This window comes from Anomalospiza imberbis, chromosome 1, assembly GCF_031753505.1.
Source record: "Anomalospiza imberbis isolate Cuckoo-Finch-1a 21T00152 chromosome 1, ASM3175350v1, whole genome shotgun sequence".
Lineage (NCBI taxonomy): Eukaryota > Metazoa > Chordata > Aves > Passeriformes > Viduidae > Anomalospiza > Anomalospiza imberbis.
This window is the reverse complement of record NC_089681.1, coordinates 2,016,598-2,041,942: the sequence shown is the minus strand read 5'-3', so window position 1 is coordinate 2,041,942 and position 25,345 is coordinate 2,016,598. Positions and strand designations below refer to the sequence as shown.

The 25,345-nt window shown below is 42.5% G+C and overlaps 1 protein-coding gene across 11 annotated transcripts in view; it reads right to left on the bottom strand.

The window, feature by feature from the left end:
- The window catches only part of TSNARE1 (t-SNARE domain containing 1), a 451,241-nt gene that overhangs the window by 286,365 nt on the left and 139,531 nt on the right, over positions 1–25,345 (bottom strand). For 10 of the 11 annotated variants that reach the window (XM_068176547.1, XM_068177290.1, XM_068177204.1 and 7 more), the window contains 2 exons: positions 14,188–14,265; positions 7,448–7,517 (listed from right to left, as the gene is read on the bottom strand). In XM_068176547.1, coding sequence (XP_068032648.1) covers positions 7,448–7,517; positions 14,188–14,265 — 148 coding nt within the window. Of the gene's footprint in view, positions 1–7,447; positions 7,518–14,187; positions 14,266–19,817; positions 20,041–25,345 lie in introns of those variants that run through there. The other variant, XM_068177364.1, reaches the window with a different exon arrangement.

Below are 25,345 nucleotides of genomic sequence, written 5' to 3'. Positions count from 1 at the left end.
GGAGTGCTGTGTCCAGTTCTGGGCTCCTCAGGACAGGAGGGACATGGAGCTCCTGGAGTGAGTCAGTGGAGGGCCATGAAAATAATGAAGGGACTGGAGCATCCCTCTTACAAGGAAAGGCTGAGGGAGCTGGGTTTGTTCAGCCTCAAGAAAAGGCAGTTGGAAAGGGGACCTCTTCAGTTTCTGTCAGTGTCTGCACTGAGGTGTCAGAGCATGGACCAGGCTCTGCTCTGGGGGGCCCAGGAATTGGACAAGAGGAACAGGCAGGAACTGATCCAAGGAAGTTCCACCTGAATTTGAGGAAAAGCAACACAACCCCCTGTGGTGCCTTCCAGCCTCCCTCAGGCTGTGATTTTCTGTGATTCTCTCACCCACCACTGCACCGAAGAGAGTATAGAAACCATAAGCTGAGACATGAAAGCACTAAAAAACTACTAAAAAACAGCAGCAGCAGCAGTAAGAGACCTTAAAGAGATTATTGGTTATCCCCCAGATGCCACCATTCCTTGTCATCTCCTAGAGGATCCATCCCTTGCCACAAAAAATCATTGCTCCATTACTAAAGGGTTTTGAATTCCCAGCCTACATCTCCAACCCATCCTGATGTGGGAAGACACTTTTGCTTTGATCAAGGTTTCTGGCCACCTCAGAACTCTGGCAAGGACAATTTTGGGAGAAAAACACTGAAAAGAAAAACTTTGCTGACAGATTGATTTGTAGTGGCCATTAGAAACTGCTCGAGCATGTGAAGGGATACTCCAAGGACCTCTCTAAGCAGGGCAGGCAGTTCAAAAGTGTATGAATTTATCATCATTGGAGGATTCTGCAGTTCATCACCAGCTTCTGTAATTTATCAGAGGGATGTCACATATCTGGAGCTCTGGGATTCTTAAGGGTGAGATCTGTCACATAAATACAGTTATTAAGGCAGTGAGTGTATTATACAGTTAAATGCAAATGTTGCAATCTGGCAACCCATTTTTACTGCCAAAACCTAGAAGGTTTTTCCTGTCAGAAGTTGATGCCAGTAGCGATAAATGGGGGATAGATAAAGTTAATCCGACTGCTTTGAGTTGAACAGGGAAGGTATTACTTTGAAGGGTTTAACATATTAACAGAATCAAAATGACATTTCAAAATATTTATGGAATTTTTTTTTAAATCTTCTACAAGCAGTATAACAAAACCATATAAAACATTATTAAATTCTACCCTTAATTAAACATGCTGACACTTAAAAGCTTCTGTCTGATTTACTTTAACAAATCTTCTTTCCGTAAATTATGACTTTAAAACATCATTCTTCTCTAAATGAATCTGCATTCCAGAGGAATCAAAATCCTTTTAGCAGATGCTTAAAAAAAAATAAGCTATACCTCCAACTTATCAATCATAATGGTGAAACAAGAAAAGAAGAAGGAAACAATACACATAAATGATAAAACTAACTGAGGAAAAAAAGCCTTTACTGTTCCATGTCAATTCAGAAAAGCTGAGGGGCATGGATCCACCCACTTCTGCAGCAGGTTGGTGAGGCTTCAAGCCATAAGGAGAGCTATCCAACCTCCCTGGAGTACTCAGAGCAACAGGGGAATGTCCAAATGTCCTTTTGGTCCAGCTAAGGTACAAATGACCCCACAGCTCCCCCCAGAAAGGGTTGTTACATTTCTTAGTGTAATATGAGTTAGGTGGGAACAAACTGAGGCACCTCAATCATTCACCCTGGAGGTGAATTACCAGTGCCAGTTCCCTCATTTGAATCAGGGGGTCACAGAGTGTCACTTGAGATGTCCCAGTGTGCCACCACACCTAGTGCTGCCATTTCAGAAGTGAAAGAACTTTCACAAGTCTTGTGCCAAAATTGCCAACCTGTCTCAGACACCCTGGGGCACCTCAACAGCTCCAAGAGTCACCAATCGCATCCTGGGCTGCATCATAAGAAAGTGTGGTCAGAAGGTCAAGGGAGGGGGTTTTTCCCCTCTGCTATGACCTCATGAGACCCCACCTGCAGTGCTGTGTCCAGCTCTGGGGTCACCAACATCAGAACGATGTGGAGCTGTTGGAGTGAGCCCAGAGAAGACCAAAAAGATGCTCTTTTTAGTTGGTACTCTTTTTGGAGAGTTGGTGCCCCTCTGCTCTGGAGACAGGCTAGGAGAGCTGGGGGTGTTCACCTGGAGAAGAGAAGGCTCCAGGGAGAGCTCAGAGTCTCTTCTAGAGCTTAAAGGGGCTCCAGGAGAGCTGGAGAGAGACTTGGGACAAGGGATGGAGTGGCACGACAAGGGAGAATTAACTTTGAAGTGAGAAGGACAAGTTTAAATTGGACATTGGGAAGAAATCTTTGGCTGTGAGGGTAGTGAGGCCCTGGCACAGGTTGCCCAGAGAAGCTGTGGCTGCCCCATCCCTGGAAGTGTTCAAGGCCTGGATAAAACTTTGAGCAACCTGATCTAGTGGAAGGTGACTCTGTCCATGAAAGGGAACTACACAGTCTTCAAGGTCCCTTCCAACCCAAACCATTCCATGATTCTCTGACTTTGCCAGGATGAGCTGAAGTTTGACAGAGTCCAGAAACCAAAAAATTGTAGGCAACCACCTTTAGGTTCTTATCCATAAGAGGGTGTAACAACCTGTGCCAAGCAGGACTCACAGATGAGTCCAATCTGTCACAAACTTAATGATTCTATCCTGAATGTAAACAAATGTGTCAAAAATGCTTCTACACATCCAGCAAAGCACCTCAGACTGAGCCTGAGAACCCTGAAGAGCTTGTGGCTTCAGTCTTGGACAGAGATGCCTCTCTTCCCAAAAGCACCCCAAACTGACAATACTTCACCCTAGGCTTCCATCAATTTTAGGGTGGCAGAATAAACTGATTAATTGATTTTACTGCTGCTGAAAATATCTGCTGGTAATTATGCAAATTTCCTGGGGAAGGGTGAGGAAGACGGAATTCCCTTCAATCCCAGTAAAGAATATAGCAATCTATATGTGCAAGCCCAAGGAAAAGTGGTGTTTTGTGAAGTTAATATTTGACCAAAAAACAGGTAAGAGCAGCCACACAAAAGCTGCACTTTCATTCTCTTCCAGGACTGTTGAGTTGTCTCACCCTGAAGCAGCTCAGATCTCAAACTCAGCTTCCCCACTTGTGAAATGCTTTGAAACTCCTTTTGTGGCCATAGGAATTCTCTGCCATGCACCATCCTAACCAAGATTTTTGTATCAGTTCAATCAGAAAAGCAGGTTTGTTCTCTCACACTACGTACAGACGTAGAGCTGAGCCCTCTCTGAGGTGCAAGAAAAAAATCCTATGTATTTCTATAATGTGTACTTTAAAAAAAAAAAACTTAATGCCAGTGGGAAAACTGAGGTGAAAGCTAAAAGTCCTTATTTTTTTTTTTCTCAAATCAGGAGAAATTAACACTTTTTTTTAGTAAATCTCATCAGTGCTAAAATCTCATCAGTGCTAAAAGCCCCAAAAATATCCTTCTTATAACTCCTCCTTAAACAGGCAAATTCTTCTGCAAGTGAATAGTGAAGGATGCCAAAATCCTTCATGGAGTAAAGACTCATGGGGCCACATCCCAGACACACCTGAAAATAGTGAAAAACTATGATTGTGACTCAATGCTCTCATTCCTCTTGACCTTGCAATGACACAAGATCAAATGTCCAGTAAGATGACAAACTCCTCTCTGAGGTGAGCAGTGCAGAAGCCTGGTTTGGAAAGCCTGGAGCACTTCTGTAGCCACCCAGCCCCCAAGGAAAGGACATCAAGGACCTTTCATTACCACTTCAAGCTCAGTTTTATGGCTTCCAGGTAGTCAGCAAATGCCTCTTGCAGCCTGCATGGCCACTTTCCTTTTCTTGAGATCACAATAAGACAGGGTCAGGTTGCATGAAAATGAAAGACTTTTAAATTTTTTTTCTTCTTCTAATACACCTCTCAGAGAACATTGTCCAGGTTAGAGAGAGGCTTTCATTTCCAGCCACTTTGTGGAAGATGCTGGGAGACCAAAGAGCTACACCAGTCAAAAGAAAGGAGACTGGTTTTCACAGCCTTTTGGAGTCTGTGCTCTAGCTGGGTGTTTAATTTGATTTCCCTAAATTAAAAACTCATTACCTTCAGTCCCTAATGTTGGAGAACCCCCCCATCCGACACACTCTAGCTGAGGAGGCAGATAAATGCCTTGGAAGCCTGGATTATTAAACCAAAGGTCAGAGAGAAAACAAATCAGTCGATTTTTCCTGCATCACTGAAGAAAGCCTCAGCTTTGCCTCCTGGCCTTAGCTCCTCGTCGCAGCTCCCTGCACCTTTTTCCCTTTGCTCCCACTCCCTTCCCAATTAATCCAGGGTCAGTTGCATTCAGCCAAGAGCTTTGTTTGGGCATTTACATTTCACTTGCCAGCACATCCAGCTCCAAGCATGCAGCCCACAAATATTTGTGCTGGCTCTGGAAAGAGCTTCGACCAGGATTATCCACTTTGGGTCTGATATATTCCCTGCTCACAGCAGCAACCAAGTCTGTCTCACTGACTAGAGCTGGCACTCCATGTGGGATGAACTCTCCCAAATTTACTTGCCACAGATACAATCCTTATTCTGAAAGACTCAGCTCTCAAAAGCAGAGAAAACATTTCAGAAAAGGGAATAGACCAATTTGACAGTCAGAATCCTCCTGTCATCTGATGCCTTTGTAAATCCTGTGCTCAGAAAGTCTCCCTGAATTTGGCAAGGAAGCAGGTAACTTTGGGGTTTTTTTCTGTTTTTTCAGGACCCTGCTGCTAGGTAAGCAAACACTTCTGCAGTTTACTGTCCAAAGTAATGTCCTGTGTGGCAGAACAATTCACCATTAATCCCTATTCCCAAATACTCTGCCTTCCCTCATCTGCCTAATTTTAGGCAGTCTTATTTTAGGCAGAGTGACAGCCGCTTAACAAAAAAGTAGAAACTGTGGCAATTTTACTACTTAGATACCCAAAACCATGATGGTTTTCCTAACAGCCAGGGCTATAAACCTGCCAAATGTTCCCTCACAGCTCCCATCTTCAAAGCTAGAGGGTGTTCAAGGAGAGACATGCATCAGCCTCTGAAGGAGAGGGGCCAAGTGGCAGAGGAGGAAGATTAAGCCATGATTTGCAGCTGTGGAAGCAGAAAGCACTGCCCCAAAGGTCTCACCTGAAGAGCTGACCCTCCTGAGCAGAGATCTATGCAGCCCTGCCAGCTCTAGTGATTCATGGCACGCTGCTTTTTGCTGGTGCAGCTCTCAGGAGAGACAAGCAGAAGTTCTTGTAGAGCACTTGAGGCTGTTTGCCTGGTGATGAGAAAGGGGGGCAGTGGAAGGACACGTCAGTGTTAGGACAGGGTGACAGAAAGGGAGGATTGAAGGGGAGGGAGCTGCTGGTCCTCCTCAGCAGAGCACCCTGGTACTGCTCTGTATGGAGATACCAGAAGCCAAATAGGAGAAATGGAAGAGCCATTGGACCATGGGGAGAGGGGATGAACCAGGAGACAGCTGGAGGAATTCTGGGGCTGATTACAGGGATAGGGAAGCACAGTTAAAATTTTAAAAACCTGCATTTACCTATCTGGACAATTAACAATAATTCTGAGATCAAAAAATAATTAGTGCAATTAGTGCCTTATGCATCTATTTATGTAACTGCTCAGGAAAGAGGAAAATTATCTAGCCATGTTTCTGGAGTGCTCTGAAGAGTCAAGGAATTGATTCTTTAATTAAATTTTTAAAAAGGTTTAGGAGAGCAAACACAATATCTGCATGATACAGAGTCTTTTCTGGATTAAGGATCTCCAGCAGTTATTAAGGTGCTTTATGCTGCAAATAATTTTGTATATGTAAACATCTTTCCTGATTGCATCAGTCTCCACAGGCTGACTTTTTACTGTTACATCCTCTCCAATATCCTAAATTTACTTTCAAATATTCTGACTATTCCTATTTTTAATCCTCTGGTTTGCAAAACAGGGTATATGTGAATTAGGGCAGATCTGATGCCCTGATGAAAGCAATGGATTAGAGAGAAAAGGAGAGACATTGCAAACAGGTCTGAGAGTTCATATTGCATAGAGAAGGTCAGTCAAGTCCATCAGGCAATTAAAGAAATAAACCCCAAATTCTCCTCTTTCTTCACAGCCAAATCTCAGCAGGAACAGCAATCACACACATGAAATCAGAGACATATCCGAAACAGTTGATTTTTGCCTGCAACCTGCTTGAAGGGAGGCACCTTTAATAAATTATGCTACATTTGGAAAAGTAATTTGAATTCTGTAATTAGCACATGTACAATGAGAGCTAACTGTGCATGTTTGTGTGTACACAGCTCTGGAAGAGGGAGTTTAATGAACTGTGTCTCCTGCAACTGCAAATCAAGTTTCATTTTGTCAGTGCTGTGCCACGTGATGCTGTGATGCTGCTTCCAACACCACAACACACTTTTCCTCCTAAAAAATATCCTCTCTCTCTTTTATTTTTTCATAGAATCATGGAATGGTTTGGGTTGGAAGAGTCCTTAAAGATCACTTGGATCCAGTTCCCCTGCCATGGACACTTTCCACTATCCCAGGTTGCTCCAAGCCCCATCCATGCTGGTCTGGAACGTTTCCAGGGATGGGGCAGCCACAGCTTCTCTGGGCAACCTGTGCCAGGGCCTCACCACCCTCACATGGAAGAATTTCTTCCCTAATATCTAATCTACACCTACTGTCTTTCAGTTTGAAGCCATTCCCCCTTGTTCTGTCACTACATGCCTCTGTCATAAGTCTCTTTTCTCTTTTCTTTTGGGTCCACGGACCTTGGCCAAGTAGAACTGGGGGGTAAAAGAAAAGGAACAAGAAAAAGCTACAGAAACATCTGTTTTGGTTTAACTCCAGCCAGCAGCTAACCTCCCACAGCTGCTCATTCACTCCTGACTCGCTGGTGGGGCCTTGACTCTGTGTAAGAACTGCTCAGCAGTAACTAAAATATCCCTGGATTATCAACACTGCTTTCATTACAAATCCAAAACACATCCTCATACTGGCTACTGTGAAGAAAATTATCTCCATCCCAGCCAAAACCAGCACAGTTTCCCACTCCAGCTTCACTTTAAAAATAAATAACCACAAACCCCAACAGCAAAAAAACAACAAACAACAGAAAAATAACACCTCCAAGAACAACAGAATGCCCTCTTCCACCATGGGTCATCTTTTCTGTGTCATCTCCACACCATTCTCTGCCACCTGAAGTCAGCACAAGTAAAGCTTTATACGATCGATACACATCCTACTGCCATTCATCACCAACACGAACAGAAAAAAATGAAGTAATCCTGACAAAAAAGTGTCCAGCTATAATGAAAGGATGGAAGGAAGGGTGAGGATAGATGAGGGGAAAAAATGAAAAGGCTGGGACAAAGAAAGATCTGCAACAATTTAAAACAAACTCACAGTCCATCCTGCAGCTCTTGAGTATCGTTCAAGGTCCCCAGGGATCGAAGACTTCTTTCCAGAGAGGTCACTGTCAACAGCAGAGAAAGAAAAGATAAAGAAGCAGCACACCTTTTCAGAGGAAAGAAAAATACTGAATCTTAGTTCAGATGTTTGTCTTTTAATTTAATTTAATTTTTTAAAAAAGTACAATTAAGTATCTAAAAAAGTAACCAATGAGAGAAAGGGGACAACATCTACCAGTAGCCACAGAATGATAAATTGGGTCCTTTGGAAGCATAAATGGTGAATCCATGTATAACATGCCATGACATGATGGAATATGACCCCTTGTAGGAAAACCTCAGTTCCATGGACCTTGAACAGATCTCTGACTCTTCCAGCCTTGAGGTGACACAGAATTGTGCACCGAGCATTTCCAGCTGGAAATGTGCCCCTGGTGAAGAGGCAAGAAATTGCATAATAACTGTTTATTGCTCTGAATAATAATTAAGAGGCAGAACACTGATGCCTATTCTGATATCTTCCATCTTCTTGTTCAAGACTCTAAAACTCAAAATGATTTCTATCTTTTGGCTCAGAAATAACGGAAATGTGATTATCTCCTGTGTTTGTCCTCCACAACTTCTTGGGCTTTTCCATCAGGAGAAGAGAATACCCTAAAAGCAGTTGGAAGGTAGAAACATGGTTTGCTTTGTCATTTGCAATTACTTAAGAGTTAAGAAATATCTATATATATGTGTGTGTATAAAAAAGCAGAAATCTAGGAGTACTGTTGTCTTTTTCCACCCTTGAATTTCACTGTCTCAATTCACTTTTCAAGTAAGAACAGGTTACTGCTTCTGGACTTAGCACAGCCAGCAAGCAAAGCACTTCAAGATTTCCCACAATGGAACATGTTAAATAAATTACATTCTTGATATTTACATGTGGGATTTCTTTCAGGACATTTCCAATCGTAAAAACCCACAGCCTGTTATCAGTCACGCTTCACTATTTAAGGATAGAAAAAAGAACAGATTAAAAGCATGACTCAATTATTTCTGCAGAAATTTAAGAAATCCTCTGTTTTAATAACTCTACAGAGTTGGACTTGGCCTGTAATTTTGAACAAGTCACCTAATTATATTTCCACTGTCAGACAAAATCCTCTCTTCTTTATTGGTCTCTTCTGGCTTGACACCAAAAGTCACTAAACAGCATAAAAAGTAACTAATGTGCCTGAACTACATGAATATGCAAAAAAAACTTTGAATACCACCATATATTTCCATCAATGCTAGGTCTCAAGAACAGATTTTATTGCAGACTTTGGAGATTCAGTAAGATAAAGCCTCAAGGAATTGTGTACAACTGAGCTAATAATTATTTTTCTTTGCTGGAAGCACAGTGTTCTAAAGAATAAATTGGAAGTTTTCACTAATAACCATTTGCTTCTGTAGAAGGACACCACTGACCCTGCAGAGATCTCATGAATACTATAATTCCCTCTTTCCCTCTCCACAATCCTAACAAATCAATTTCCCTTGGAATCCACATGCAGTCCAGTTCAAATACAAAATTTTGCATCTACTAAAAATACTTTTGGGCCCATCAACCCTTTGGAACAAAGCGGAGTGTGGTCCTTGGAGAATGGACAGCAAGCCAAGGTACAGAAAGGACTTGTGTGGAAACTGAATTTGTAAGAATAAGTTAATGTCATGGCTGCAATTCCAGAACAAAACCAGCAGCTACAGCCTCCATGAACCTTTCTAACCTGACCTGCAAAAATAAGGACAATTCAAAGTGAGTTTTACTGACACCTGCTTTGGAGAAGATTGGAGTGGGAAGCAGTTTTGCTACTGAACAAAACAGTTCAAGACTCCACACTCAAGCCATTTTACACTGCGGCAAACCCAGGAGTTGTTACATTTATTCAGTATTTTGGAAAATCTACAAAAATGTGAAAAGAATATGAGACATGAATGCAAGAGGTGAGGAGAGTGTTCGTCAGATGAGAAAGTGACCTGAGATTAAGTTTTTATCCAATAATTTTACCTAATATTCCAATTCAAAGACAGTATTTAGACAACTAAATAAATGTCAGTTGTCCCAAAATGACAAGATATGCACTCTGGAGGAGCCAAAGGTTACCATCTGATATAGCTCTTACATGGAAAACAGCAGGACTAAAACTCCAACATGACTTTCCTGAATCTCAGGAAAGCCAAAAGTACCCTGGGCTCCATCAAAAGAGGAGTGGCCAGAAGCTCAGTGGAGGTGATTCTCCCCCTCTACTCTCCTCCCATGAGACCCCACCTGGACTGCATCCAGCTCTGGGGCTCCCATCCAAGAAGGATGTTCACCTGTAGAAGAAAATCCAGGTGGACACAGAGATGTCCACAGGGCTGGAGCACCTCTGCTCTGAAGCCAGGCTGGGACAGCTGGGATTAATCAGCCTGGAGAAGAGAAGCCTCCAGAGAGAACCTAGAGCACCTTCCAGTGCTCCACCTAAAGGAGCTCCAGGAGAACTGGAGAGGAACTCTAGGCAAGGGCATGAAGTGGTAGGACAAGAGGAAGAGGATTTACACTGATGGAGGACAGGTTCAGATTGGATATTAGGAAGAAATTCTTCCCTGTGAGGGTGGGGAGGCCCTGGCACAGGTTACCCAGAGAAGATGTGTTTGCCCCATCTCTGGAAGTGTCCAAAGTCAGAGTGGACAGGGCTGGGAGCAATCTGGGATAGGGGAAGGTGTCTCTGTCCATGGCAGGGGGTTGGAACCAAGTGATCTTTAAGGTCCTTTCCAACCCAAGCCATTCTGTGATTCTATAATTAAATCTGTGCTACACTGGGCTAAATCTAACTTGCTTCAACCAAGAATGAATTTATCAAAATCTCTGCAGCTCCTGTGCTGGATGTGGAAAATCTCTCTCAATGTCCCAGTTCTGGTCATGTGAGCCGTAGTTTGACCAGAGGAGCAAAACATCAAGCTTTACTGGAGGGATGTGTGAAGCCATTCTTAAAACAGGAATCTTATTTTAAAAGTCTTGTTCTTTTTGTTATTAAAAAGCACACCCTAGTCCATTCACAAGGCATTGGTGACATTGGAGCTGCACTGATTTACTACACAGAGAGCTTGGCCCCCAGTTGCCTGCGCCATTGCAATCTTTACATCAGTGGGGGATAAGAAACCATCCTGAGATGGCAATGGAGACTCTATCACACCTGAGGGATATGGAAAAATCCGTTGCTCAGCCTTTAAGATCGAGGTAATGGGACTGCACATGGCATCAACCAGTTATGGGCAGTCATTAATGAGTGAGGAGCAGGAATTAGAGAGGCAAGAGACCCATTAGAGAGTTCATGTTCTCCATCTGGCCAGCACAGGCCTGATTCCTCCAGTATATCCTCCACTGACCAAACAAGATGCACCAGAGCAACTCCATTTAAGTGTGTTATTTATTGTACTTATTTATAAGATACTTACTAAGAGGCAGCTAAAAGCTGCACATGAAAAAAAATGCAAGGTCTCGATAAAAGTATAGATAAAAAAAAAAAAAAAAGCCATAAATGAGACAAATTCAGGCAGTATTTGAGCTCCTTTTTGTGACCTGATAAGAAAATCAACTAAACTAAAAAAACCCAAAACATGAAAGTTGCAAAAGTCAAGGCACTATGTGACAACCTGGTCTATTGGAAGGTGTCCCTGCCCATGCAAGTCCTGAAGTGCCCAAGAAGAATTTAAATCACCCCAAAGGCTCAGAATTCTGTAAAAAGAATAAGAACAGCAAAGAGGGACAAAGCACACAGTGTTTATTACTTCTGCAGTGTTACTCAATAAAATTCAATGGTGCTTTAAAATTCTGGTACAAAGTTGACTTCTTGTTTCATTAAAAATAGTCATTCCCCCAAGACATGAAAGGTATTGCTGAGATTGGCCACAACCTGGGGTTTTTATAATCTAAAAAACAAAATCATAACATGGCCAACTCCTGACAGCTTGGAACAGCCTGGCCAGGGAAGGGGTGAAATCAGCTCCTGGGAATGTTCAAAAATAAACCAAGGCACTTCCCAAGGTTTAGTGGCCTTGGTGGCATTCAGTCAAAGCTTGGACTTGGAGATCTCGGAAGTCTTTTCCAACCTTAATGATTGTATGACTCCATGATTCTATGATCTTCAGCACCCCAAAAGGGAAAAGAACATTTCAGGTGCACAGTTAGGACTCCAAACACAACGGGGAATCTGAAAATCACCAGAGAGCTGCAGCAAGCCAGGAAAAGGAGGGAAAGAGGAGTTGTGACAGGATTTATGAAATTTGTAGGATGTTCAGCACACCATGTGCAGCACAAGAGGAGTAACCCCATCAGCTGGTGAGTATCTGGAATGTAGCTGCCTGTTCCTTGCTCAGCCACAAAATACATCACTGACTTTTTTTCTGTGCTCCAAGTCAGAGGCTCCTGAGTTTCCTCAAGAGACTTTATGCTACAGAAAGAATCATGGTCATTCTTCCCCATTTTCTAACCCTAAAATGCTCTTTACCTAAAGTGAATTAGCTCTGCCAAATCTCAGCAGTACACTCAGCAGCCTTTTTCTGAAAATCTCTAACCACTTTTTGGGGGAGAGACTATAAAAATAAACTGAATGAAACTGATTTTGTCAGACAAAAATTAATGTGGGTAGTGAATGGAGCAACAACAGTAGAGTATCTTATGGGCATTTCTTCAACCTGTAAGCACTTTAAAAGGCATTATAGATTCATTGATCCATAGATTTTAAAAGCCAGAGAGAGCAATTCTGATTATCCAACCTGATTTCCTCCCATAAAATTTTGTCCTATCACTCCCACATCAAGACCAGGAACTGCAGCTGGACTAAAGTATATCTTATAAAAAAGACATTTGAATCTTGATATAAAGGTTTGTGGCAAAGCCAAATCCATCAAGCCCCCTCCATAAGCAGTTCTAATGGCTGGTTACCCTCATACAGAAGGATTGAATTTGTCTAGCTTTAACTCTTATCTCCTGATCTCCTCCTATGTGAGAACAATAGATTAACGAGCCCCTTGCTATCTACTTGATGTCTTTCTTCCTAGAGAGGTACTTGCATACCACGATTGAGTCTTCTTGGATGTCTCAAACAGAAATTTGGATGGCACAGATTTTAAACTCTGATTTTCAGACATCAAACAGTTTTGGCTTTTCTTTGCACCCTCTCCATTTTTGCAAAATAGTTTTAAGTGCAGGCATTGTCATTATCTGCTTCACAGAGCACTCAGTTCAGGCAACTCTTTAGAGGAAACACATCATCACCATCTCAAAAGGAGAAATAACAACAACAGTGGTTGTCAAACACTAATTGAAGGGGTTAAGGCAATTCTAACAAAGAATGAAAACAGAAATTGGGTTGTGGTATTTCGAAAGTGATGTGCCATTCACCTTTAGGTTTTCTCAGGATAAAACTCCACTGTGGAAGGAGCTGTGATTAAAGCACAGGGGCACATCAAGTCAGCCCTAATCTGGCCAGGTTGGACAAGAACAGCACACACAGACTCACGAGAAGATCACACAACTTCAGTCTGAGCCCTCAGTTTGGAAGCAGAAGTGCTACTACCACCCATCACTGGCATTGTCAAATTAAAGCTATTGGTGCTGGAGCAGCCAAAATCGGTGCTAATGCAGGTATTTCTGTGTGTTATGGTGTGGTTGTTCACCCACCTGTAAGCCAAGTATCACAGCTGGGAGGTTCAAGCTCCCACAGTGGCCATAATCCCTTTTTTACATGGGATGTGTGTCACCAATGTAAGGGTCACCAATCCCTTGTAGTCCTAGAAAAACTGGTGCTTGAATTTTCCTGGCAGATGGAGCATACACAACTCACCAAAAGTAGAGACAACTACATTTTAGAAGTTTTTATGTCCCATCCCTGTTCTAAGAAGGATCCTTTGCTACAAACGACCAGGGCTTCACCCCTAGGACACACTAGAGAAGAATTACACAAATAAAATCCTTTCCCTACACCTAGGCCAGGCCTCTCTGTCACCCAAGACACAGAAAGAACAGACACAGAAGCTGTCCAGATGATTCCAAAGCAATTTCAAGGTCTATTTTAAAATCAGCATTGATAATTTCAGATCCCTGTCTGACACTGCTGTGTTTTAGAACTGGGGTACAATGGCATTACCTTCCACTCAGCAATTTTACTTTATACCTGTCTGCAAGATAAATTCCTCCAGCCTAACCCAACAAAACTGATGAGCCAGAGCTAGTTTCAAAGGAGGGAGGACTCTGCATCTCTAGGGGCTCGGGAGATCTGGGCAGCAATACCTGCCCAACCTACAGAGTGAAGAACAGCAGAATTCCAGTGTTTTTCTAAGGGAGGTAGAGGTTCTGCAAGCTCATATGACAGGCTCTGAACACAGCACTGCTGCAACATATGTGAAAATGAGCCTGGCTTGTTCCACCTTTCTGAGCACTAGCTCTCTATTGTAACAGATGACACAATTAAAAATAGAAAAAGGATGTGGTCTCAGCAAGGATTGGAATGTGTCTGTGCCTGTTGGATGGAACATATGGTGGAATATTTTTACATCTTATGAGGAGCTGTGTATTGGACATGTGCTGCTGCTTGTTAGATGCAGCAGCAGAAAAGCTGCATTAATATTTGCTCCCTGACAAGAGGAGCTACCAGGGGCCGTGGCCATGCACAGGAATCATCAACAGGACAGTACAGAACACACCAGGAAACCTTTCATTTTACGCACCATTGGAGTTAATTCGGAAGACATTGGCTGAAGTCTCCTGAAAAAGTTCCTGCAGCTCGCTGGGATCAATCTGGGTGGCTGTGAAGAGAAAAACAGAAAATAAAAAAAAGGTGTTAATACTGCACACCACCAATCACTTTGAAAGGGTTCTTTGAAAGGGGATGTAGATTCCTCCTTGCTGCAGAAATTTAGCTCAGGCAGGGTGGTCTGATGCAGCTTTACACAGTGCCTGGTTGTGGAACTTGCACTAAACAGACAAATCCAGCACCACCAGGACAGTGAAGATGCTGCTGCAAGATACAGCCCACATGGACTGAGATTGCATTTGTAGGGATTATCAGCAACCAGAATACAAATAATTCCACCTCATTTACCAAGTGGGAGTATCAGAACCATGACTGAATGAGAAACCACAATGCCAAGTGATGGTCACCCAACACTTTTCAGAGCAGGAGGGCCCGTAGCAGGTCCTGCCTGTGGAAAAATCAGTGAGCAGAGGACACCTACTCCATGGGGTCAAAGCTTTTGGGGCAGGAGGGAGGTGGGAGCTCAGTGGGATCTCCAAACATTCTTCTCCTAACCCCCAAGAGAGGTTTCTCTTCTTCCTATTCCGCCCTGATAGCTCAAATGCATGGGGAAATGAGTCAGTGCCAGGAATTCAGGAATTTCTACTGCTGGTGCACAGAAAAATTCTCACAGCTTCATTCCCAAGGTCCCCACTTTAGCCAAGGTACTCAAATCTGCCCTACAAGAAGAACACTGAAGTGAGGGTTTGAACATTTTGGGGTTTCAGGTTTGGTGGAAGGTGGGGTTTTTTGGTTTTTTTTTTGGTTTTTTTTTGCTTTGTTTTGTTTTCTTGGGTTTTTTTTAGAGGTTTTTTTTGTTATTGTTGTTGTTTTGGTTTTTTGTTTATTTTTGTGTTTTTGTTGTTGTTTTGTTTTGTTTATTTTAGATTTTTTGTTTGTTCATTTGGATTTAGGAATTTTTTGTTTTGGTTTGGTTTTTTAGCTTCATTTCCCAACTTTAAAATCCCTAAAACTGTCCCCAGCTTCTCCACAGTTTCATCATCCCCAGAGAAGGAGTCATGTGGTAGTAGACTGAGCTGTACTAGAGAATCACAGACTATTTTGGGTTGGAAGAGACCTTAAAGATCATCCAGTTCCAATCCCCTGCCATGGGCAGGGACACGTTCCACTATCCCAGGTTGCTCCAAGCCCCGTCCAACCTGGCCTTGAACACTTCCAGGGATGGGGCAGCCACAGCTTCTCTGGGCAACCTGTGCCAGGCCCTTGCCACACTCACAGGGAAGAATTTCTTCCCAAATTCCAATCTAAATCTACCTGCCTTCAGCTTAACACCATTAATTATGGCTGTATTAAGTCCATTTCACAGAGTAAGGATACACCACATAAATAAGCTTTAACCAGGTATTTCAATTTTGATTGATCACAGTCACCAGAGAAACACGCATTTGTAACAATGTCTTTGTCACCAGTTTTATGGCAGCAGCTTTCCAGCAGATTTTTTTTTTTTTTTTTTTTTTTTGCCTCCCACCTGTGTCAGGTTTTGTGGGTTTCCCAGAAGCTGCTTTACCTGAAACTTTGGTCATAACATGTAGCACCCCAGGGCTTGTCCACCCAACAGAGTCCAAAGCCCCTGTTATCACCCAGCTGCTTCTCTGAGGTGAAGCATCTCAGACTCAAACAGGAGCTGAGATTAATTTCTTCAGGTCAGCAGACTGGAACTCTGACCTACTCTGCATCCCTTCACCAGATTTCCCTATGTTGCTAAAGCACCACAGACCCAAACTGCACTTGACAGAGCAGAAAGACAATGATGGAGCAAGGCAAAAATGAGGAAAATTGGGCAAATGAGAAGCCTGCTGGATGCACTGCTCAGGTTAGGGCTGAGGATGCATCTCCCAGTGCTGGAGGAGCAGCTGCACATCCAGAGAGATTTCCACTGCTTCTCACACTCCCTGAGATGGTTCAGCCCTGTAACAGCTGTAAATAAAGTCATGGATCAGCCTGCCAGGATGACACAAATCCAGGGTATTAAGTGCTGTTTAATCCAAATGCACAGGGCCTCATTTACAGAGATTTTCCCACTCTTCTCTTCCTGCAGTTTCTCCTAAATCAACTGTCCCAGACACTCCTTTCCTTTGTTCTATAGAGGAGGCTGCAAAAGAGCAGAAATTAGCGTGGGCTCCCCTCTCCCCCAGGAATTTCACTTGTTGCTAACAAAGTCCAGCTCTCATTAAATCACTGGAAAAAGAGCAGCACAGGAAAACATTTTTAGATCTTTACAGACTGTGATTACCCCCATTTTAAGAGATTTTTTTTCTTGGATTTTCAGGGTGCTAACATGTTCCAGAGAAAACTCGTCTGCACATTTTGGGATAGAACTCATTTTGGATGGGTGGGTTTTTTTTAACTTCTTTATTTTATTCTATCCTTAGAAACACTAAATTCGCCTCAACAGATTTTTATCCTGGCCCAGTGATCCTGAATCCACATGCAGTGAGGTTCTGAACAAAGCCTCAGATGAACCATGACGCAACCAAACCAAAGGCTCGGATGGAATCACCCAGCTGGGAACAGCACTGCTTTAAATCCCCAAATAATCCAGACTGCAGACTCCAGTGTGCTCCCACATGGGGACACTCCTGCACAGCCTCCAGCAGGTACCTCTGAGGAGTCATTTCAAATGCCAAAGTCACACCAAGAGTCAAGATGAAATATGCCAAACCTTGCAAAAGGCAGGAGAAGTGCCAATTTCACTGAGAAGGAAACGCAGAGCAACACTGAGAGTCCAGAGTTGTTCCATGAAGTTAAAAACTACCCAAAAATTCAGTTTGGGAGGGTGAGATTTATTTATATTTATTGGTGGGAGATCAGTTTTCTCACCCTGTGCCACAATTCCCTAATGGGAAAGAGACAAAGCATGAGGATCATACTCTGAAATCATGGAAATAACTCAGTTTTTAAGCCTCCACATATTCATTGTGGTCAAAATTATATAAATAGAAGAGGACTGTGAGGTTATAAACTCCTCCTCAAAGGCCTCTGAGTCCACACCTATCTAACAGCACCCACAATCACCCTCACACCTAAAAAAAAAAGGAAGTTAAATCTAAAAAAAACCCAACCAACAACATAAATTAAACTTTTGTCCAAAATTTCCCAACAATTACTTTGAAAATGCAATTCAAGAAGAATGTTTTTTTCTGAGAAAATTGCACTGTATCTGGCTTGCCCCTAGACTTTTTATTTCACGCCACAGCATGCTGCCAGTTCTTTTATTTTGTTTTTATTTTGCAAAAGAAAAGAAAATAGTAACAAGGAGGCTGTTTTAACTACTCCAATTTCAAGCTTCAACACAACAAGCCGAGATGGTGTAACTATTCATGGAGGATGCAGCAGTTCAAGCAGACAAGCAGAACAATGCAAAAACAGCATCAGAAAGCAAAGCAAAACTGCCTCTGTACTACCATGCCAAGGAAGAAAAACCAAGACTGAGAAGTAAAGTGGATGTGAAGTCTGATAAAAAATTAAACATCTTTGATTACATCAAGTGAATACTTAAACATTATGATTCCCCAAGAAGGATTAGGAGGTTTCTGATATGCATTAAATGATGTTATGCATTAAATACATGCCCTGACACTAACAGAGTTCAGGGCCACAGCTGGGAAAAAAATTACTTTTATTTACACTGTGGGTTCTCAAGGCTGTGAAGGTTTTGCAGTGGATGTGTTACAGAATCCTGCATGCAAATGGTTTCTCCTTTATTTCCTTAACTGGACATTTCCAAAAAGCCTTTGTACTGTTTCCATTTATTTTCCCCATTTATTTTTCCAGGAAAACCCCCTTGGATCCCAGGACAACCTAACTTCCTCTGCTATCAGTTCAACCTCCTCCCTGCCTAGCATATAGTGGTTTCCTGCTATATTTATCAGTGTTATACTTACTTTTATTCATAGAAATCATAGAATATTTTGAGTTGGAAGGGTCCCTAAATATCATCTGTTCCTGCCACCATGGGCAGGGACACCTTCCACCAGACCAGGTCTCTCAAACTCCCATCAACCATCTCCCAAAACAGCAGCAAACAATGGCATTTCTGGTATTTGCCCATTTAATTCTTCGTTCTCTTGCCTGAAAAGCCCCACGGGCTCCCAGGTAGGTGCAACAGATGGTAAAGAAGAGCTTTTCAACACATGCTGTGCCAAAGCAAAGTGTGCCACTGCACACTCTGCAGGGGGAGACCCCAGCTGTGAGTAGGACCTTGAGGAACTTTGTGACTTGGGTGTAGAGTTGTATCCACAAATTGCTTCCTCTGGGCAAAAATCTGTGACTTTAAATCCAAGGAATGCAATGTCAAGCAAGTTTAAATCCAGGAATGCAACATCACCTCACAACCATCTTCTGTGCAGGGGCGGCAGCTTAGACCTCTGTGCTAGCTGTCATACTCTGGATCAATGCAAAAAAGGAGAAAGAAAAAGAGGGGGGAAAAAAAGGAAAGAAAAAGGAAATTGAATCATGGAATCACTTAGGTTAGAAAAACCTTTGAATCCAACTGTTAACCAAGCACTGCCAAATCCAGCACTAATCTGTGTGCCTTGAGTGCCACATCTACACATCTTTCAAATATCTCCAGGATGGTGACTCAGCCACTTCCCCTGACACCCTGTTCCTATGACTGATGACCCTTTCATTGAAGAGATTGTTCCTAATACCCAATACAAAACTCACCTGGTGAATCTTGAGACCATTTCCTCTTTTTCCACCATTTCCTACTTGGGAGAAGTGACAGACCCCAGCCTGGCTGCAATCTCCCTTCAAGGAATTGTAAGGAGTGGTTGAGGAGCTTAAAAATCCATGCAAGCCTTACACATGATTTTTGCAACCACTATCTCAGAGAACACTCAGAGTACATCACTTTCCACGATTCAGAGCAATTATCATCTTTAATTCATCACAATTCTGTCTACAGGAGACAACTCTGGATGAGGACTGGCCAGTGGAGGGATGTGGTGTCTGTGCTTGGAGCAAAATAGAAGCCAAGGACTCGTGGGCTGCTTCCCCCAGTCCTGGCTCAGGAGGGAGAAAATAATTCTGCTGCACCTGTGCATCCCTGGGGTTCTCATGTGCTGGGACAATCAACAGCTCCAAGGACCACCACCAGCAGCTTTGGTAGGGAAGGAGAAATCCCAGCAGGAATTAATTTCAGCTCCTCTTCAAGACAAGCCAAATACCATGCCTGACCAGGCTTATAAGGTCTTGCCTTGAGTGATCTGGATAAAATTAATGTAAAAGGGAATTGCTGGAGGTCCAGGACAGCACTCATGGCAAAGGAACCTACAGGAACATCCTTTCACTTAATGTTAATGAAAAGTGCCCATGTTTGGCATGTTAATATTCCTTTCCTATTAATTATTTCACACTAATTTGGAGCTCCTAATGGCTTTTCTGCAGCCAGGTGAAGTCAATTCCCTCCCTGAACTCAATTTTGCAGCAAACCCAAAATAACCTAAAAGTTTCAGAGAAGAAACAGCAATAATTACAGTAACTCGGGTAAAACGGGGGAAAAGAGGAAAAACAGGACAAGAATTTTATCTTTCTACTTACAATACCTAATGTGGCTGTAGCAAAGCAACTCAGCACCTAAAATTGCCATGGATTTATCCCCAAAGCACCACCAAGAATTCTATCTGTGGTCTGTTACAGAAAGTCACAGATTTCCTGCAGCTTCTCTCCTTTGAAAGCTTTAACTGAAGTTACAGCATCATCCTTTGCTGAAGAAACTGCCACAGAAAGTTACTTGGTCTCCAAAGTCCTCTTCTGTGCCATGAAACACCTGCAAGGAGTAAAAAAAAGCAGGCAGGAAGCAAACCTGCTCACTCTGATTTCAAATTATCCACCCCAAATCCTGAGTTTACCTCCAGCAGTATGGGTTAAGCCCTACCACACCCAGCCCTGTGGCTTAACCCTTTCACAGCTGAGCTGAGTGGATGAGTCTCACCCATCCAGCACCTTGTTCCTCCTCCAGGACCACTTGAGCCACTGCAAAGCTTCAGTTCCCCCCTTTTCATACCATTATCCAAGAGAATAATTCCTCATCGAAGACTGAAATCCACAATGAGAGCCATGTGCCTCTGGCACTGGGAAGTGAACTCCAGGGAGAGGAAGAGATTGATTTTTTGGCAGCTGGCCAGAGAGGAAAAGAGATTTGCTCTGGAGAAAAAATGGTAAATTCATGTCTTCGTTTTAGTTTTTACACAAAAGCTGGCATTAAAGTGAAAAGGTGGAAGAAGGTGAAGGAGGCCAAGGACAAGAGAGAGTAAAGAAAAAGAAGCAGATTGTCATGTAAGGAAGGAAATGCAAAAGGCAAGAAGTGGTGGAGGCACAGACACCTACACCCACCCCAGACAAGTCCTTTAGTCCCCAGCACTCAACAGCTTCCCAGGGTGTTCCTCCCTGTGGATTCTCTGGTGTCTGATCCCATGTTCCACACAGCCCTTTGTTTCTTCTACTGCCAGAACACTGTTTTGGTCTTCCACTGCCTTCCCCTTTCACATAAACCACAGGAACCTTGATTCTCCTCAACACATCTGCTCTCCTGTTGACACTGGTCAAAAAAAAGCTTCAACAAACACCAGGATAGAAAGGATTACCCAAGGACGTGTTTGAACAAAGTTCCTTTCCTCAAAACAGCCAGCTTAAAATAGAAAAGGAAATGGAAGAGAATGAAAGAATCATGTGTAATGTGAAGTTGCTCCTGGCGTGCAAGCTTGGGAGGTTTTTATTTCCTGCTGATGAAATTTGAGTGAAATAAGTGATAAAGGGAAATGTAAGCAAAAATCACACTCATCAGGCAACGGGATTTTCATCAGCGTTGTAAAATGTGAGGCTGTTTCACATGGAAAAGCTCTGAGGCTCTTTGCTACAGATTTGCTCAAAGGGGCCTGGGTCTCCTCAGCACAGCCACAGCACAGGAGGGGGCACCTATGGAATTACAGGTGTAAAAATTGGGATGAAGCTGGTGTTTACACCAATCCTCCCTCAAAGCCCTCCTCACACAGCAGGGTCAATGTGTTCAAGAACTCAATTCCCTACGGGTTAACTCAAGGTCTCTGTTTGCATTAACACTTATAAATGCCTCTTCTTTTTTTTTTTTTTTTTTACTTTTTTAATCATCTGTCTGATTTGTCCAAGTTCTCTCAAATGTACAAAACACATTTTTCCTGGTTTTAGAAATGAAGTTTTACCTGCAAGTAAAATTCTTCTCAGCTGGAAGAACACGTTTCATCCCACCCATCTAAAAGGGAGAGTGTTAGGTAGTGAAGGGCCTGCCCTCTCCTCCTGTCCCTAAGGGAAAACCAAGAATCATGGAATTGATTGAGTTGGAAGAGACCCACAAGGATCACTGAAGTCCAACTCCTGGCCCTGAACAGGACAATCCCAAGAATTACATCACATGTCTGAGAGCATTGTCCTAAAGCTTCTTCACCTCAGACAGGCTTGGTGCTGTGACCACTGCCTCTCGGTGAAGAACCTTTTCCTAATATCCAATAAACCTCCCCTGACACAATTTAAGGCCATTCCCTCAGGTCCTGTCACTGGTCACCAGAGAGGAGAGATCAGTGGCTGCCCCTCCACTTCAGCCTTCCCCTACACAAGGACATTGCTCCCACTTCACCTCCCCAACAGATAACACTCCCAGAAAAATTATAGACAAAATGAAAGTCAAACCAACACATCTGATTTCACAGAACAGATTTTTTTTTTCTCTTTGAAGGTCCTACCACAGCTACAACAAGTTGTCCAGAGGAGACAGAAATTTCATAATCTCTAAGCCAAATTAAGTTCAGGGCCTAAATTCAACGAGTGGATAAGAGCAAGGAGGCAAAGCAGGCAGGGGGAATCATTTCAGGTTGGTCCCATTCAGGTTGACACCACCTAGGGTCCCATTTTTGTCTTGGGCTCTCTGAAACAGTTTCAATACCTAAACCTTATCCAAACCTCTAAATTTACACATAATTAACACATTCCCAGAGAAGTAAGTGCACAGTGTCCCCAGAACAAATGCTCCTGGTAGAGCTTGTAAGTTTTAACTGGAGCTCAGCATGGTTCTTTCTAGGAAAAACCTAGTAAATAAAATTAAAAAGAAGCCTTGAATACAGATACAATACACATTTCTGAGAGAAATTATAAATACAGTGCCTATACCAAGGGAAGTCTAGGAAGCCAAGGAAAAAGACAATTCAGGCAAAAGCTTCCCATGGAAGTGAGGCCTGGGGAAGTGGGACCAAAACTTGGCAGCTTGGCTAGTGCCTGTGTCCTTGATGGCACAACAGGCACTGCAAGGGACACTCCAGCCATGGAGAATTATCCCTTATGGAATTAAAGAAAGTAAAGGGTGAAAATTAATTAGCAATAAAAGTCAACTTCAGAAATTAAAGAAGATACAGAATTTAGAAACACTGTCCTCCACAACCTAGCTGAGGAAAAAGGCTGCACACAATTCCTACACTTCCATTTAAATCAGCCAAAAGATGATTTTGGTCCTAAGCCAATTGGAAGGAGCATTAAACCCAGGAGTGCTTTGCCATATTCCCATCCTCCCCATGAGGGAAACAGCCCCATGCTGTTCCAAACACAGCACCAAGTCCTCAGCCACAAAAAATACAAATCTCTGTGTACGCAAGAGCTGGTTCAAAGAGAAAAGGAAACATTAGGAAACATTAGAAATTGATGAGACACCAGCACAAGTTGCCAGGAGAAGCTGTCGATGTGTCAGCCATGGAAGTGTTGAAGAAAAAGTTGGATGGGACCCTCAGCAACCTGGTCTCGTGGAAGGTGGGTTGGAACAAAATGATTTTGAAGGTCCCATCCAACCCAAAAGACTCTATGGTTCTATGATTAATTATCTTTTTACAGTGCTATCAAGATTCAATCAGATTTGCTTTGCATTATTTCTGGTTAAGACACTTTTGTTCACTATGGTATCCTTCTTTAGCAAATATGCTAATAACAAACCGCTGAAGAAGAAAGGAAAAGAGTCTCTGGTGTGTCCAGGACAGCACAGACAGGGACAGAGTCTCAGCTCATGTAGGAGTGTGGACAAGGAAATCTGCAACTGTGTTAAAATAATAGAAATCATAGAATGGTTTGGGTTGGAAGGGACCTTAAAGATCATCCAGTTCTAACCCCCTGCCATGGCTGGAGAAATGTGTCAACAACTCATTCAGCTTTGCCAAACCTTTGGATCCATGTCCCTGAGGGTGCATCTCCAATTTCTCACAGCAGTAGTAATCAAAAACAGCCTCCCAAACCCACCCATGTGCTACTAAGGAAAAAAAAAAAAAGAGAAATATCCAAACTGTCCACAAAGAGAGGTTGTTCCTAGAGCCAGCCCTGAGACAAACACTCTGCCAGACCATGCACTAACTCTTGGCCAAGTGGAGAGGCTCCTTGGGGAGCATCACATGTTCCATGAGCCCAGATGTGTGCTATTAGCAGCCCTGACCAAATTCACTCCAGTCCTGGAGGTGGATTTTGCAAGTGAATGGCAAATCCATGACCGAAATCCTGGAAAATCAGCAAGTACAGTCTTGACAAGGAGCAGAGAACTCCCAGAGAGGATCAGAAACAGTACAAGAGAAAGCTGTTGGCACGAGGTGCCACTTAGAAGATGAGCTACACTCCGTTGTAAAAGCAAAGTGCTGGATAAAGCAGAGTGCTGGAAAAGCAAAGTGCTTCCGACTCATGAAGGAGAGGAAAACACCCAACAAAACTCAAACAAAAGTTCCAACCAACCAACAAACTTTGCTACATTACTACCTTAACATTTTATTTCAATTTATTATTAACAAGTTCCCTGCTTTTGAAAGACCACTAGAAATATATCAGATTTTTTCCCAGCAGAGAGTGACAGTTTGTGCTTCTCACTCTTTTCTTCCCAAGCTTGTTAAAGATGTTAGACAGCAACTTCAGCCTTCAGTACAAAACCTGATATTCTCTACATCTGCATTAATGCTGCCTGAAAAACCTGTTCTCATCCTATGCTCCTCTTTAAGCAGCAGGGAAAAAAAAAAACTAAAAGCAAAAAAAACCCCAAACCAGCATGGAAAAAAAAAAAAGCAACAAAAAAAACCCACCAAAAAACACACTGCCTTCCAATTTCTAAGAAAAACAGCAGCTCTTGTTGATTTAGTAGAAGGAAATGTCAAAGACTTGCGAGGCTGTTACTAAAATAAAGAGCCCATCACTTCATGGGGGCAACACAATGGCTAAAAGTGATTTGAAGGTCAGGCGAGGTTGGCAGCCCATGGGAAAGGAGCTGGTGGGATCCTCAGCCCTGTTCCACCTGCTCAAACCTCTGTAAAAGGAACAAAGTAATTCAGAGAACTCCCACTTTCACCACAGGAATCCACATGGGCTATGGTGCTCTTCTCCAGACGGGAGAATTAGGGGAAAAGTTGATTTTCCGTGACGGTTGAGTGCAAAATAGACTTCAGATTTTAAGCAAAATTTTATGAAGAATAAATTCAGAGCAGAGCTGGGTAGTGAATTTAGAAGCTGCTAATTATGGAGGTGTGGAAATTTTGGTTTTGGTTGGACAGTTTTACAATTAAGAGTTTTTCTCCATTTTCAGGCAGTGGGGAGACAAACTTTAAAAGGTTTTGCATAATTCTAATGTGTCACCAAGACACAGTTAAGTCCCTTTAGAATGAAAAAAAAAAAAATCACTCTTTTTTTTTTTTTTTAATTTTTGCTAGTAGTGGATTAAGATAGAGTTAAAAGGACACTTCATTTTTGATTGAAATAAATCAATGTACTGGAAAATACCAATTAATTTTTGAAATATCCCTATCAAATCCTATTGCTTCTTGCTTTCCAAGATGGGAAGACTAATCATGCTCCCTCCTTCATGCTCCAAAGCAGTGGCAAAAGCAAGCATTAAAGCAGTGTCCGCCTTTATTTTTAAAAGAATACCTAAGTCATTACCAAAACAAAAAAGGCAATTTAAGGTATTTGACAGTTTGTTTAATTTTTTTAATATTGATCCTGTATGAGGATATAAATAAAACCTGAGTGAAAGCAAGTTTTGTTTGTATTGCCATATTCCTGGGATAGTCTGCAGTCCTGTGTTG